Consider the following 13918-nt stretch of genomic DNA (forward strand, 5'->3'; position numbering starts at 1 on the left):
TAGGTGCCATTTGAAACCTGACTGTATGCTTTGAACTCTGTCAGTGTTTAGGCTTTAGCCCCTATAGTTGAAATTTGTTCATGTTAATAGTCTCATGTGGCTATCTAATGGAGGAAAAAAAAAGAAAGAAAAAGAAAACAAACCTTGAATAGCTTATTTCTGGCTGATAATTATATTTTCATCTTTGTCATATGAGGTACTGTGCTAAGTGGGGTGGGAAGTTGTTATGGAACAAAATTCAGCCCAACAAAACAGGTCCATTAGTGGAGCTCAAATGAGGCTTTGGTGATGTGAGATGTAAAAGACATGTAAATACCTTTCTGGAGTCTCTGCACAGCAACCAGTCAATTTAATTCTTAAAGGATTTGTGAAATGCAGGGAGTCTTGTGTTGGCTCTCTGTGCAGATGAATCTGACAGAACGTAATGACTAATAGGTCAGGCTGGGAGGTAATAGGAGTATCTTATGTTTTTACAAAGTCTTTCGAACCAGAGCAAATCACAGCTCTGGCCGTTCAGCATTCAGACTCTTCTGGGGAAAAGGAAAGCAATTCATCACCAGGAAGGTAAAGCGTTACTAATGGTTCAAAGCAGTGGTCTTACCCCATGTCTTATGGCTCCATCAGTTCCTAGACAGATGCACGCTTGCTCTGGGCTGTGGCTGCAGCAGGAGGCTGGAGAAGAGAGGGTTTGAATTTCTGCGCTGGCAGAACATGAAATTGTCCTTCTTTGGGATTTAGGGTTTACAAACAGATCTCAGGGAAGATGCTGAAAACCAAACCCTGGCTGCACTGGGTCAGCGTAAATAGGATAAGCAAATAAGACAGAGGCGGTGTAAAGAAACCACTGGAGTGAAGGGTCAACATATTTTCAGAATTCATGTTTCCAAGTGATTTGAATTAAAATTTCTGAAGTCATCTTCTCTGAAAGAAAGTCTGAGTAGGTGTATTGCTTCAGTTAACTGTCAGATCAGTGGCTGTTAATAAAGTTTTCCAAGTACAGAATGTTTTCAGAAAGTAAGCAAAACCCAAATGCCAAAAATTATAGACAGACTGGGTTTCATCTCTTTCAAGCACTCATGAGGCAAAACAAAGGATAAATATTCATACTGCTTTTACATTGTGCCAGGATAGTCTCCAGATCTCTCACACCTGCCTACAGATCATATGAGAATCTTTTGCAACACAAACACTACGTATAAGATGAATTATTTATATTCAATTACACACATATTTCCTGCCATATATAACTAATACTGATAAGTAGATGAATATATTATCTATTTGTAAATATATCAATGATATATTTACAAATAGACTATTCCCTGTACTTCTCTAGTGCTTATTCTTTGCATTTTCAGACAATAGACTTAAATATCAAAGACAGTTTTCCAAAGTTTTTCCAAAAGTCAGGATTTTAATCCACAGTTAGGTGTTTGAATGACCAGCCCAATTTTCACTGCTCTGAACCACCACCACTCAGAGGCTGTTGAGAAGAGGTTGTGGCTGAAAGTTAGACCAAGTACACAGATGACTAAATAGTTATTAAAGGCTCATCAAAAGTTTGTTGGCGGTACCAAAATTATTCCCACAAATTTCAAGAGGCAGTGGCTAGTATTTCATTGTAAATTCGTTAAGGCAAAGTATTTTCTTTCACTGTATTCTGATTGCAGAATCCTACAAAGAACCTGCACACAGACCTAGTTACAATGTAGTTATTTGTATTTTTGGTATTGAATTAATTTACATATATTTGAAAGCAAAAGAGAACATTAAGGAGTTTATACAATCAGCTATAAACGCAAAGCTCAGGAAAGCTGACAGTGACGTTACCACCAGTGAAGTTTGGCTTTTGCAATAGAAACAGCTGTTGCATCTAACGAAAGCACTCAAAATTTTTCTCTAATGCAGCAGAATTATAGCCATGCCTATTTTCCAAATGGTTAAAGGGTCTGTCAGAATTGCCATTACAAACCACCGTTTTCAGAGTTTTATATTCTACAGTCAGCCATAAAAAGATCATTCAGGCTGAAATTTGATATAGGAGGTGCAAAGCCTGACACCCAAACACTTTTCCTTTTGTCATTATTGCTTATCAAATTAGCTTGAAATTAATCTGGGCAATTTTGGATTTGTAGGACTGACAAAGTAGTAATATATGCATAGCTACAAGTGTTTTGGGTGCTGCGCTGCTCATCCAAGTCACTGACAAATTTACGTTTTTAAGCAAACTAATTTATCAGATGGGCTAATTTATTTTTGGAAGCTTTAAGTACAAAGAAATTTAAAATGACCTTGTAATTAGCTGGAGAAAAGAGAATATTGCTGCAAGGAAGATGCCTTTCTTGGTATTACCAGGTCACAGCCTCTCCAACCACAGGGAGAGCTGACCCAGGAGAGCCTGGATTACCTTGAGAGATTAACATCTTCCTGCGGATGATTTACCCATGTAGCCTAAAGAATACATTAGAGGCAGAAAAAAAAAAAAAATTGGGTCAGTTTCCCAAAATCCCTATTATCCAGAATTTTACTAACACTTTTCCTTACAGTCCCCTGGATAAAGTGTGAGATATGTATTAGCAGTTTGGGGAGGCAAGTCTAAGACCTTTGAAGTAGTTAATGGAGGGACTAAGTCCCAGCCTACTTCAGGAACATGGGCAGTCCTAAAAAACTTTTACCACCCTTCTGCTTTTTATACTTGTCAGAAATTCCCAAACTGAACTTGCTGGTGGCCAGACTCCTGGACTTAGAGAGGATTCAAGGCAACATACTAAGGCTTAAGAATTTTTTTTCAGTTGCTGCCTCTGTCCAAATTGTGTTATAAGTCGAGTCACAAAGGCCCTTAAATATCACACCGTCAGCATTAGATGAGAATGGACTTTTCTGAAACCACCCTTATGAATGGGTATCCCACTTAAAGCGGTTAATGGGAAATGTTATGGGAAAGAGCACCAAACCCTAAAGAGGCTTAAGTCTTCATCAGTGAACAGAGGTAGAAATATACTTTTGGTTACTAGATTTTGAAGTACAAATTCTCTTATTAATTCAAATTACATTTGAGTTTATTTTTTTAACAAGACTGACTTAGCTCAGTGGTTTAAGCAATGATCTCTGATTCACAAGCCTCAGCAGCAATGAACAAGAAACTTCCAAGAGACATGGAAGGGAACTAATCTGATTATTCTGCTCTGTCCCTCAAAATCCACTGCAGCCACTGGGTCTTAAGCGGATGGGGACACTAGCAGAATAGCCAGGTTATTGGCTAGCTTCTTTGCTGACATCTGATATGAAGATGGATGCTGGGACCAGTGGTAAAGCTTGGCCCTGAGTAACTCAAGGAACCAGGTCTCTGCATGGCCATTACAGAACTTTATAGCAGCTACAGACAGGCAGAGGAGTTTAGAGTATCTCAGATACATAAAAAGTCAGGAAGGCTCCCGCTTTCCTCTGTAAGGCCTTTGCTTCTCTGCAGACTTGTAAAAGTAAAAATAAAAAAATAAAAAGAGATTACTTTCCTGTCTCATAAGTTCATTAATAAAGCCTCACAAAATTATAACAGTGAGCAGAATTACATTAAATAAATAGATACTTTAGAGACTATCAACCAGCACTTTTGACATCCAAAGAGAAGAGAGCCATGTAAGTGCAAGTGCCAGTATGACTCTACTTCCCTTATGAAGATAATAAAGTAGTTCTACTATTTTTCTCCATTTAGCCCCTAGGCTTTCATAGCAGTTTCACAGGATCCTCTTAACATCATTTCAAGAGCCAAAGGAGAGACAGGAGATGGCAAATAAACACTTTCCTACATTTCCACATGTGAGACACTTCATAAAACCTTCACATCTGAGTTTACCTCAAAGGCATCACATACTTTGCAATTTAGATAAGTTATTATGCCCATCATTTGCTGAGCTTGGTGGAATGCCTGTTTCATAAATCTGAAAGCAGAGCAAACATGGATGAGTGAATAAAAGAACAGATGTAACTTACATAAGGATAAGTATATAACAAAAGCTGCACTAATATATATGAATATGAAATTAAGTAAAATTAGCTTAACATATTATATAATCTTTTAGCCAGGCATATGGATTTTCAGAGGTTGACCTCTGCTTACTACATCTCTGCTTCCTGCAACAGCAGAGGAACACTCTCTGATGAACTGTGTTCTTCCACTGACATTACCTCTTAATTGAAAATCAAGCCATGGAAAAGAGCCATAGACTTGCTAGGTTTTCGGTCAGCTGGAGGAGCAAGGAGAGAGATTCATAGTATGTTGATGGGAAGTGGACATGTTGCTGAGTAGTATTGTGCTGGCTGCTAGGACAGTTATTTGATGTATATGACTTTGTAACATCTTGTAAAGTCATCCAAGTCCATGCCACAGCCATGGGGAACTGCGCTTGTGCTCAGAGCATGCGGGCTTCAAAAGGTGTGTTTTGGTGCACTGTTTTGATTCAAACTTGGCTATTCCTGAATTAATAGAAGGAAACTAGTTCCTGTTTGTTGTCTTTTGGGAGTTGGGATGCAGCTGGGTGTTTCGTGAATGGATAGACCTATTGTGAAAAGGGGAAGCAAAGGATAGGAAAGGATAGGAAAAGCACAGTTCTGGAACAAGAGTGGAAGTTTAATGCGTAATGTCTAATGTTCAATGAAGTCATAAATGAGAAAACACAAAAGGAAAATAATGTTATTGGCATTGGTTCAGGTAGACTGAGTGAAGGAAAATAAAAACAGAGGAAGCAGGTAGAAATGCAAACATTTTTGTTAAAGTTTACCAAAGATCGGCTTCATGCTAAGAGAACACTTATTAAGACATTCTGGAAAGGATGAATCAACTTTGAATCAGCAGCAGCCTGGAGAGGGACAAGAATTTTCTGTAGCAGACTTTTCTGACCTGGCACCGAATAAAGTTTTCAGACCTGGCAGAGGAAGTTAGGAGAGTGAGCAGGAAGTGAGATCTGCCCCGTTGAACCTGAGGGAATTCAGAACAAATGTAGGCAACCAAAGCATCACATTAATAAATTCAGGCCCACTGTAAGGATGAGAAAACCATAATGGCATTCACAGAGAGTGACAACAATGGGATTTCAGCAGTTATCTAAACACCTGTGCCTAGTATAAGTTCCCACCCTTGTGAATCTCCAGTTCTTTGTCTTTCATGCAAGAGAAGAAAAGATGTCCCAGCAAGATGCCTACATGGCCCTCAGCTACACTGGAAGAAGCAATTGCATCCTGCCTATTTCCCGCCCTCCAGACAGCAGTATCCTATATGAAGCTGAGCTATTTAGTGACTGCACACTAACCAGCTATACCTCCTGATCATCACTAGACTAGTATTGCAATATAAAAACAGGGGCTGTGACTGTAAAAAAAAAGAGTGAGCTTTTAGGCATACAAGGTTTTCTTCAAGTCTGAAGCAGATGTGGAATGTTTCAAGTTTGTTGTTCTGCACCAGAAGTTTCTGTACATAAAAGCGTGGGGTTTTTTTTCCAGCTAAATCAAGTGGTCTGGTAGCAGGTACCATCTATACCTGTAACGCTGAGGCCATCACAGCTACAACAAAACACTGCTAATGCTGTTGGGAAGGAGTGTTTTGTGATGAGAAAGTCTGTTCCACCAAGCTATAGGGTGTGACAAATCACTGGAATAATTTTAAATAGCAGCAAATCCAGCAACGGAGCAGTAAATGTCCTAAACAATGGAATAATGTAGCTGGTTGTAGCTTCCTGGCAGTTAAATCACAGTCAATTCTGGGCATTAACAATCCCCACGTAAGGATTTAGATAAACATTTCCCCAGCTGTTGCTAATCATGCTGTCAGTTATAAACGAGCAGTCTGCTTACCTGCTGCCCTCTACCAGAGAAGGTCTCCAGCCCTATAAACACTTGCTACCAGATATTGTTACTGTGATAAAAAATAGCATGAGTCAACAAGACTGCTCATAGTAAACACTGTGCTGGACAGTGATTTCAGGAGAACTTACAAAGTACAAAGGGACCATCTGAGCTTTAAGGTAGTTATACATGTATTCCATTACCAGCATCAATATTATTTTTATTTAGTTCCTCATCGACAACAGTCTTTCCTCCATCTGCTTTTACCATTGGAGCTTTGCTAGTGTGCTAAGAACCTACTGGCAAACGCTGGTTTTCAGAGTTTGACTCCTTCCTTTACAATGGAAATATGCAACCGAGCAGGTTGTCAGACTTCCTCCTTTAAAGAAAGGCAGTTCATACAAACGAGGCATGTGAAAATGCAGAAATGGAGCACGAGGGGTACCATATTTATCTCTGGCATTAACATCTGAAGCTGTGAACATTTCTAGAAGCAGGTCCAAGGCAGGACTTGCACAGTCAGTGGGTTACATTGCCAACCAAATGCAGGGAAGCACCTTTGGCCTGCCTGTGCAGTTCAGATCATGCGCTACTGTGCAAAACCACTTCCTTCCGAAAGCAATCATAGTAGCTCAAATGCCCTTTGCTTAACACAGGAACAATAAAATCATTACTTTACCCAGATACTGAGGAACCTTTGTTCTAACTGACTTTAATGGAAAGTACAGATTGGGATTTAATTTTTGTTAAAATATCAGTCGCTTTTCTTAAGCTTTTCCTCAATGCTCTGTACAGCCATCTCTACTTACTCGTAGACCCTTCAAGTACTGTTCCTTTGGTTATATTCATTCCAAAGAGTGCTTTAGCAAGTAGCTCTGAGAGACAAAGCAAAATGCTGAGAGGTACTTGATGTTTAAAGGCAGCTCATTTGCCTTCTACTTCTAATATCTCCCAAGTAATAAAAATAGATTCTGTATGCCAGAAGATCCTTTTTGCCATTACATGTTATTTATAGCTCCCGCATATGTTTCCAAAAGCACCTGTTTCTTATCTGAGAGTGACTCCCTTGATTTGTATTGGGATTTAGGAAGTTCAGATGTTTAGGCATTACAGGGAATGCATCCATGCGAGACATACTTTTAACGATTTTACAGTTTCCAGAGTCTGCTTGCTGCTTATCCATCTGATTTTTTTTCTAAACAAAATTATTTTCCTACAGGAGTTTGTCACTGTGGGAACCTGGATCTTTTTCATTTCATTCTAAACTCTTCAACACATACTATAACTGATATTTTGCATTTGTATTCAAATTTATGCCAATCCTTTAAAAGACATGTGTGCTTTCAAAATAGCTTGTGGTGAGAATAGTTCCCCCATTTTTGGATAAGCTTCCTTTGGACAGTCAGTAAGCCATCAAACATCGACATCTGTTCCTTGGAACAGCCCCTTTGCAGCAAAGGTTGACAAGTTTCATGACATCTGTGGCCCATCAGGACTTGGACAAAACCACACTGAATGATGGATAGTATTGCAGTGTTCCCTCATCATAGCTGGTGCACATCACATAATTAGGAGCAATATGTAGGATGTCTTATCCGGATGAGTACATAGGAAGGGAAAAGAATATACTTGCATTGTAGTATATCAGGGCAAAACAAGATGCATGCAGGCAAGTTCAGAAGCAACTGACATGGCATTACCAGAAATGCAGTAAGTTTTTCAGAAAAGGAGATATGAACTTGCCATAAAGCCCTGCTTTGAAGAGGAGTTTGGTCTAGATGACCTCCAGCAGTCCCTATGCTGAAATCTTCCAATGATTGTAATTCAGCTGCAGCAGCAAGTGCTGCTTACGTATCCCCCCACACCGTGAGTGAATCAATCTGGATGGCATCCAGAGAGCAGGGCTGAATGCTCACAGCAGCGAGTCTCTCCCCTTTATCCATCACTGGACAACATGTACAAAAGGTCAGGATTAGAAATATTTTTATATGTGCCAAACAAAGACTGTATTGTTCCTTATCTTTGCATGGATCTACATAATGTCATTTATCAAAAACTCCTGTAGGTCCAAATCTAATCCTAAACCAAAGGGAAATTTTATATTGCCTCACCCAATTAGACCCACTGCAATTCATCCCTCCAGCTAATGCTGTTGCATTGCCTGTTACCCAAGGAGCTTTGTGTTTTTATTGCAGACATAAACTGCATTAGATAAGTATACCAAAATCGTAAGTATTTACACATTCTGCCCAACCTTCGAGAATGATGTAAAACCATTTCAATTAAGAGCAAGCTGATAACCTCAGTATTCGCATGGATCATTTTCTTCTCCCAGCATACTCAGAACTGGAATTCAGAACAGACTGATTGACTTATAGTCCATCCAGGTACTTCTGATTATGCTTTTCACCTTCTCATTTTGTGTCAGAATACAAATGCCTTGATGTGTGGCACTGAGGAAAGGCAGACACCTCACTCGTTTGTCTGATTTTCTGTGGGAGTAGAAGAACAGGAATACTTTCGAGACGGCCTGTTGGTGCTGCAGGTCTGTGCTGGGGTTTCAGCAGCATGTGATGTCAAGGCAGCAGCTTCTTGGTTCAAGGGTCTCACACAGGTTTTGTCCTTCCCAATTATCCGTCTGACTTTAAAAACAGTGTCATTTCCTTCAGGTGGGCCAAACAAGTTTGCTTTTCTTGTCTTGTTTCTCATTTTCATTTAGCCACCAGTCTAGAGATGTCTTGATCCTAACTTAATTCCCCTTAAGCATCGGGCATGCAGACCCAGCATTAGCCCATTGCTTTATTCCCCAGGTACTTTCATGGACTCGTTGGTATAAAACTGAAGGTGGACTATTGAAAGGCCAATGCTATATATTTGTACTCTTGCAGAAGTCCAGTTGTTTTCTTGGTGTTAATTCCCTTGCTTCATGTTCTGGCCCTTCCCAGATGCAAGAATTTGAAGCACAAAGGAGAATTTAGGAGCAATGTAAAATAAAAGCAGTATTGACATAAAGAGTACAAAATAAACTCTGCGTAGTATCTGGTTCATTTTCTAATTTCTGCCCCCAAAGCCTTACACTTCTCTGCTTAGCTTGACCCCAAAACACCTATAGGTACCATACAGATGTGCTGTGGACTAAGCATGTAATTTGCTTTAACAACATCTTTTTTTCTATTTATTCCCATTTGATCTTAATTCTGTTCATTCCCTTTATCGCTTGCTCCCTCCACCTGATTACAAGGGCCAGTCTAAAGACAGAGGGAAAAATCCAGTGAAGGAACTAAGATCAGGTGCAGCCTGACATAGGCCAGTGCTGTAGGTATTGATACAAAGTAGAAATGCTGCCCCTGCCCTGCTGGGGGTAACTGGGAAGGGGCTGAGAGGATAAATAAGTCTTGAAACTAAGATGTCATAGCAATGGAGGATTAAAAATAGGTTGAAGCCAGATTTGTCTTTGTGAGCTCTCAGGTGACCAAACGCTTGAGAAAAAGACCATAAAGACACTGTATAGCAGGTTAGATGGGAGAAATGTGGTTTCATGTGTTCAGGAGAGTATTCAAGGCTTCAAGAACGTCAAGCAGGAAGTTCAGCTATTGACAACTGAGCACAGCCCCTGCAGATGTGATGCGATGCTTCTGACCAGCTCCCAGGCACTGATTGTGGCACACATAGACATCATGTGAATCAGGGAATTAGAGGTTGGAAAGCATCATCCAAGTAGAAATAGAGCAAAGGACTCATCCAACACTGCTGATCTCTGTGAGGGTTGGGATCGGACCCAAAATGAGCCTCGTGTGAATCACTGGCAACACTAGTAGTGAATCCTCTGCCATGAACCCAGTCCTGCAGAGCTCTTAGCTTGGGCTTTAGTGCTGCTTTAGTGTATCAGGTAGCCACAGGGCTCAGCTATATAACCCTGGGATTTGGTCTCAGCATGAGTCTGTAGCCATCAGTCTATTGCTTTGCTTGGGAGTAAGTCACAGGTCTTTTACAAAATCCAATTTCCTACGACAGCTGTTGCTGTAGCACTAATCAAGTTTGGGCTGGCCACAAACTATGCCCTTCCACCTACTCCCATCCACATGGATTCTTATTTAAACGGTTATTGGATTTAAAAAAAAAAAAAAAAGAAAAAAAAAAAAGAAAAGCTATTGATTTAAAAAATTTGCATTTCCCAGTGAGAGCCCCGAAGGTGGCTCACCACAGTCAGACAGCAGAAGAGCAGGCAGAGGGAGGTTTTAAATTAAGGCAAAAAAGCAGAACGTAATGCTTCCAATTTACTTTCTTAAAATGAAATGTGCAAGCTAGAAAGCCACGAATTAGCACTACTGAACACTGCAGCCATCAAAAAGAGATTTTTAAACCACTCCCCTCCCTTCCTTTATCTTGTCAAGAGACTGTATTTTCATTGTGTTTGTATGGTAATTTAAATCATGCTAGGGCTCAGAGCATACAGTGTAATTGTAAGTCGGCAAGGGTTTGAATGCCATCACTGCAGTGAAAATAACATCATCAACTCATCAGCTGTGTCAGTAACATTGCAATTATGTAAGCAACTATTATTTCCACCCCTGATATGCTATATTAGAATGTATTTGGGGGGCTGGAGCTGACAGGTATTCTGTAAATATGAAAAGCACACAACAGCAGCAGAGCCATGATTCAAGATAGGAACATCATTCCACCAGGGCTTTCTAGTGGCATCACCAGCAGTACAGGCACCACTGGATGGTCCTAAAGGATGTGCTGTTAAACTTGTAGCTTTTCTGGTGTCCCCTTTGCCCTTGCACCACACCCTATCCATCACCCAGGACCCATTTCCTTTCCTCTTACCACCTTTTGTGCTCACCCAAACTCAAGCATTAGCCCCAAAATAGAAAAGATTACTTTAAACTGCAGAAGAAATTTACATAGACATTTTTATTTGGTCCGTTGCAGAACAGTCTTGTGGATTTGGTGGTTGTGTTAAATATGTCTAAGCCCCTGGACTGTAGCTTGTCACTAAGTGATTAGTCTTTCTTCCTGCAACTTCCCGTGTGCTTTTGGCCAGATCAATGATTTCCTAAGCTTTTATTTCAGCTTCTTAAAAATGAGGCTAGCATAATGATGCCTTTCTCTAATCCTCTGCATGTTTATATGGTGAGCACGCCACAGCGGAGCCAGCCCATGAGGCTGTCTTCAGAGAGCCCCAACCTCTCCGTGCTCCTGTTGCAGTGGATCTCTTGGCAACAGAAGAGTAAAAGCCCACGCATAAGTGCCTGTCAAGGTTCATTAGCACAGTAGAAAACCCTTTTACATGGCATCATGCACTCTGCTACGCAAAGGTGATCTGCTTAAAACATCACCCCTGCAAGCTTCATGGGGAGGAGGAGGCAGAGCTCCTGTCCCAAACATGTTCCTTGTTCTCTCAGCACCCCAGGGAGGCAGACGTAATTGTCCTTAAGCTTTTCTGCCTGCCTCATTTTCTCTCCCTCACACACACACAACCCTCACCAACCCAAACCATGGCCGGAGTGCATGGCATGGCTTCAGGTTCAGGGCTGAGGAGCACTTCAATAACAGATCAGTATATGAATAAGTACAATAGGAAGCCACACTTGGGCTAATTCTCAGTTCGGTGTTGTGCCTAAAGAAGCAATGCTCCACTGAATGCATGTCAGGTTATGGAGTCAGACTTTTTTTTTTTTTTTTAAGATTTTAGTTTAAAATGCAATTGGAAGATTGATTCTTTAGATCTTCACATTAAAAAAGGCTTAGGTATTGAGTATAACTCAGTGTGAATAGATATGATGCTCGTCTTCACCTTACAGAAATACCGCATATCGTAAAAGCTGACAAAGGTTATGAATAAAGGTAAGATATAGCGGGGGAGATAGCCATAAAATTGCAAATGCCTGGTATTTACAGAATACCTGTACACAGTACTATTAATCTATAGTTTTGGTTGTTTTGAAATCATCTCTGCAAGGAAGATGTGTCTATCTGAATGTAGTCTTTATTAGAATAATTGCATTCTTATTTGGGGAGCACACTGAGGTCATCTATTCTTTTACTGTATTCTCTAGTGTACTATATTCATGGGAAAACATATTTATTCAGAACTTCATTTTGATATAATGGAAAAATAGTTCTTGCCACAGCAATGTGGAATACTCATTTTTCTCCATGTGTTGATTTTGGCATATAAATGCCAGAAGCCTCTGTTCTCTTCCCTTATCAAGAAAAACTTGCCTGAGATTAATTTCCTCATCATCCTTTCCTTTTAAAGTGACTGTTTTTCAATGCCATTTAAAAACAGAGTTGTGATAAATTCCTGTTTTCAATGTGCACATTTCAATGAAAGAGTCTATTCCACAGCAGTAAAGTAATTGAATCCAAATAGAAAGGGACTAAAAAAATACATTATGAAATCAGGTGCTGTTACTCCAGCCAATTGTATGAGAGGTGCCTTCGTGTATTTTTCTTTCTAATGACAATTAGTTTTGAAATAAACCAGTTAGAAAAGCTTTTAAAAATTTTATAGAGGGGAAAGGACATGCTTTTGACACCACTTCTTTATAATTTCAGATTGGACTAATTGAAGACTACTTATATCAAGCAGAAGACAATTACTTAGAGAACAAAAGTCAGAGAATAGCTAAGATGGAAGAAATGAAGAGAACCCAAAGTACACAGCAACATTATAGGAACTACAGAACCATCCCTTACAAGCCCAAAAGTCATGGCCACACAGCAAACAAGAATATTACCTGTAAATAACTGACAGATGGGTCAGCAAAAGCCACCTTTCAAATTAATGAGTCTTCCCCTGACTATGGAGTGTCTTCAGCAAAACACCCCTGGACTTCGTTAGTCTTTACTGGTAGGAATAAATCTCTCTTAAAGGCTTGTTTTAAATTGTCTTGTTTATTTAAATGGCAACACCCCACAAAGAAGTGGCCTGTATTGTATTTTCTGTTCTAAGAATATTCTGCATCCAAACTCTGTAAGTTCCTGCTGCCCAAGCAGCACTGAAAAACCAGGGTTCCCCCATCCTCAGCTAAGAAGATTCAGCCCCACATTGCCTTCTTCCCAGGTTAATGCTTTACACCGATACAGTACTATCTATAGGTGAAAAGTGGCATTCTGCACCTTTCAGCTGTGGCAACTTCAAGGGGAAGAAACACAACACTGAAAAGAGAAAGGAAAAAGAAACGGGGCCGAGCTGTTGTGCCATGGTTAAGAACGTGAAGTCCTCTCTCATCTGAGCCCTTATGATGACTTTTTTATCCCCTGCATTAGATGGCAATTGGTTGGTTGTTTTTTTCAAAAAAAAAAAAAACCACCAAAACACTCCAGGGAAGAGAAGAACTGCACCTCCCTCCTTCAGGGCAAATCTCTTGCTTAAGGATCAGCCACACGTCTTGCACTCCCACAGCAGCAGTCTGTAGTATAGGCACATCTTACATCACTTTGGTCTTCAAGGGATGACAGGATCCCAAATCCCCTGAGACCTGTCATCAGTGAGCAAAGCAACACACCTGCTTTTCAACAGAGATCACCTTATCAGATGATGTTTGACAGGCATCCCAGCTGATGTGTGCAGCCTCTTCTAAGACTGGCATTTCCTTTATGTTCACTCTGTTTACTTTGTAAGTAAAGAACCTCATTCTATAAAACCAGTATTCAGTTCATTTTCCTCATTCAGGGTGATTTTAAAAACAAAAAGATTGAAAGAAAGGGAAAATCCAGCCCCCAGCCCTAAGATTTAATTAAAAATCCAGGACCTCAAAGGTATTTAGCACTCAATTCCCACTACCTATTTATTGCAGATAGGAGTCTAAATCCTACAGATTTTTAGCTGCTCAAGACCATCCTTCCTAGGCTCTCATAAAAGATTTCTGAAAAGCTAAGAAAGAACTGGTAAAAGCTTTGATGGTTCTTTGTTCATTGTTAACAGAGTAAGCATGAAGAAATCTTTTTGAGAGAATCTGAGCCAGCCTGAGCTCCTTAAACATGTGGGACAGGAAAACAAAGAATTATTGCCCTTTAGAGATGGAATTATTTTGCTTGGGAGTTGGTTTTGTCAGATGAAGTTTTA

General features: G+C 40.1%; 1 protein-coding gene across 3 annotated transcripts in view; it reads left to right on the plus strand.

Annotated features, from left to right (window-relative positions):
- Positions 1 to 12735, plus strand: part of SPATA16 (spermatogenesis associated 16) — a 98985-nt gene extending 86250 nt beyond the window's left edge. For 2 of the 3 annotated variants that reach the window (XM_057411566.1, XM_057411567.1), the window contains one exon: positions 12406 to 12735. In XM_057411566.1, the coding sequence (XP_057267549.1) occupies positions 12406 to 12597 (192 nt within the window). In that variant the 3' untranslated portion in view covers positions 12598 to 12735. The remainder of the gene's footprint in view (positions 1 to 12405) is intronic. The other variant, XM_057411568.1, reaches the window with a different exon arrangement.
- The last annotated feature ends 1183 nt before the right edge of the window (positions 12736 to 13918 follow it).

This window comes from Pezoporus wallicus, unplaced genomic scaffold (assembly GCF_028554395.1).
Source record: "Pezoporus wallicus isolate ANWC-B61680 ecotype Strahan unplaced genomic scaffold, APGP_CSIRO_Pwel_v1 contig_6899, whole genome shotgun sequence".
NCBI lineage: Eukaryota > Metazoa > Chordata > Aves > Psittaciformes > Psittacidae > Pezoporus > Pezoporus wallicus.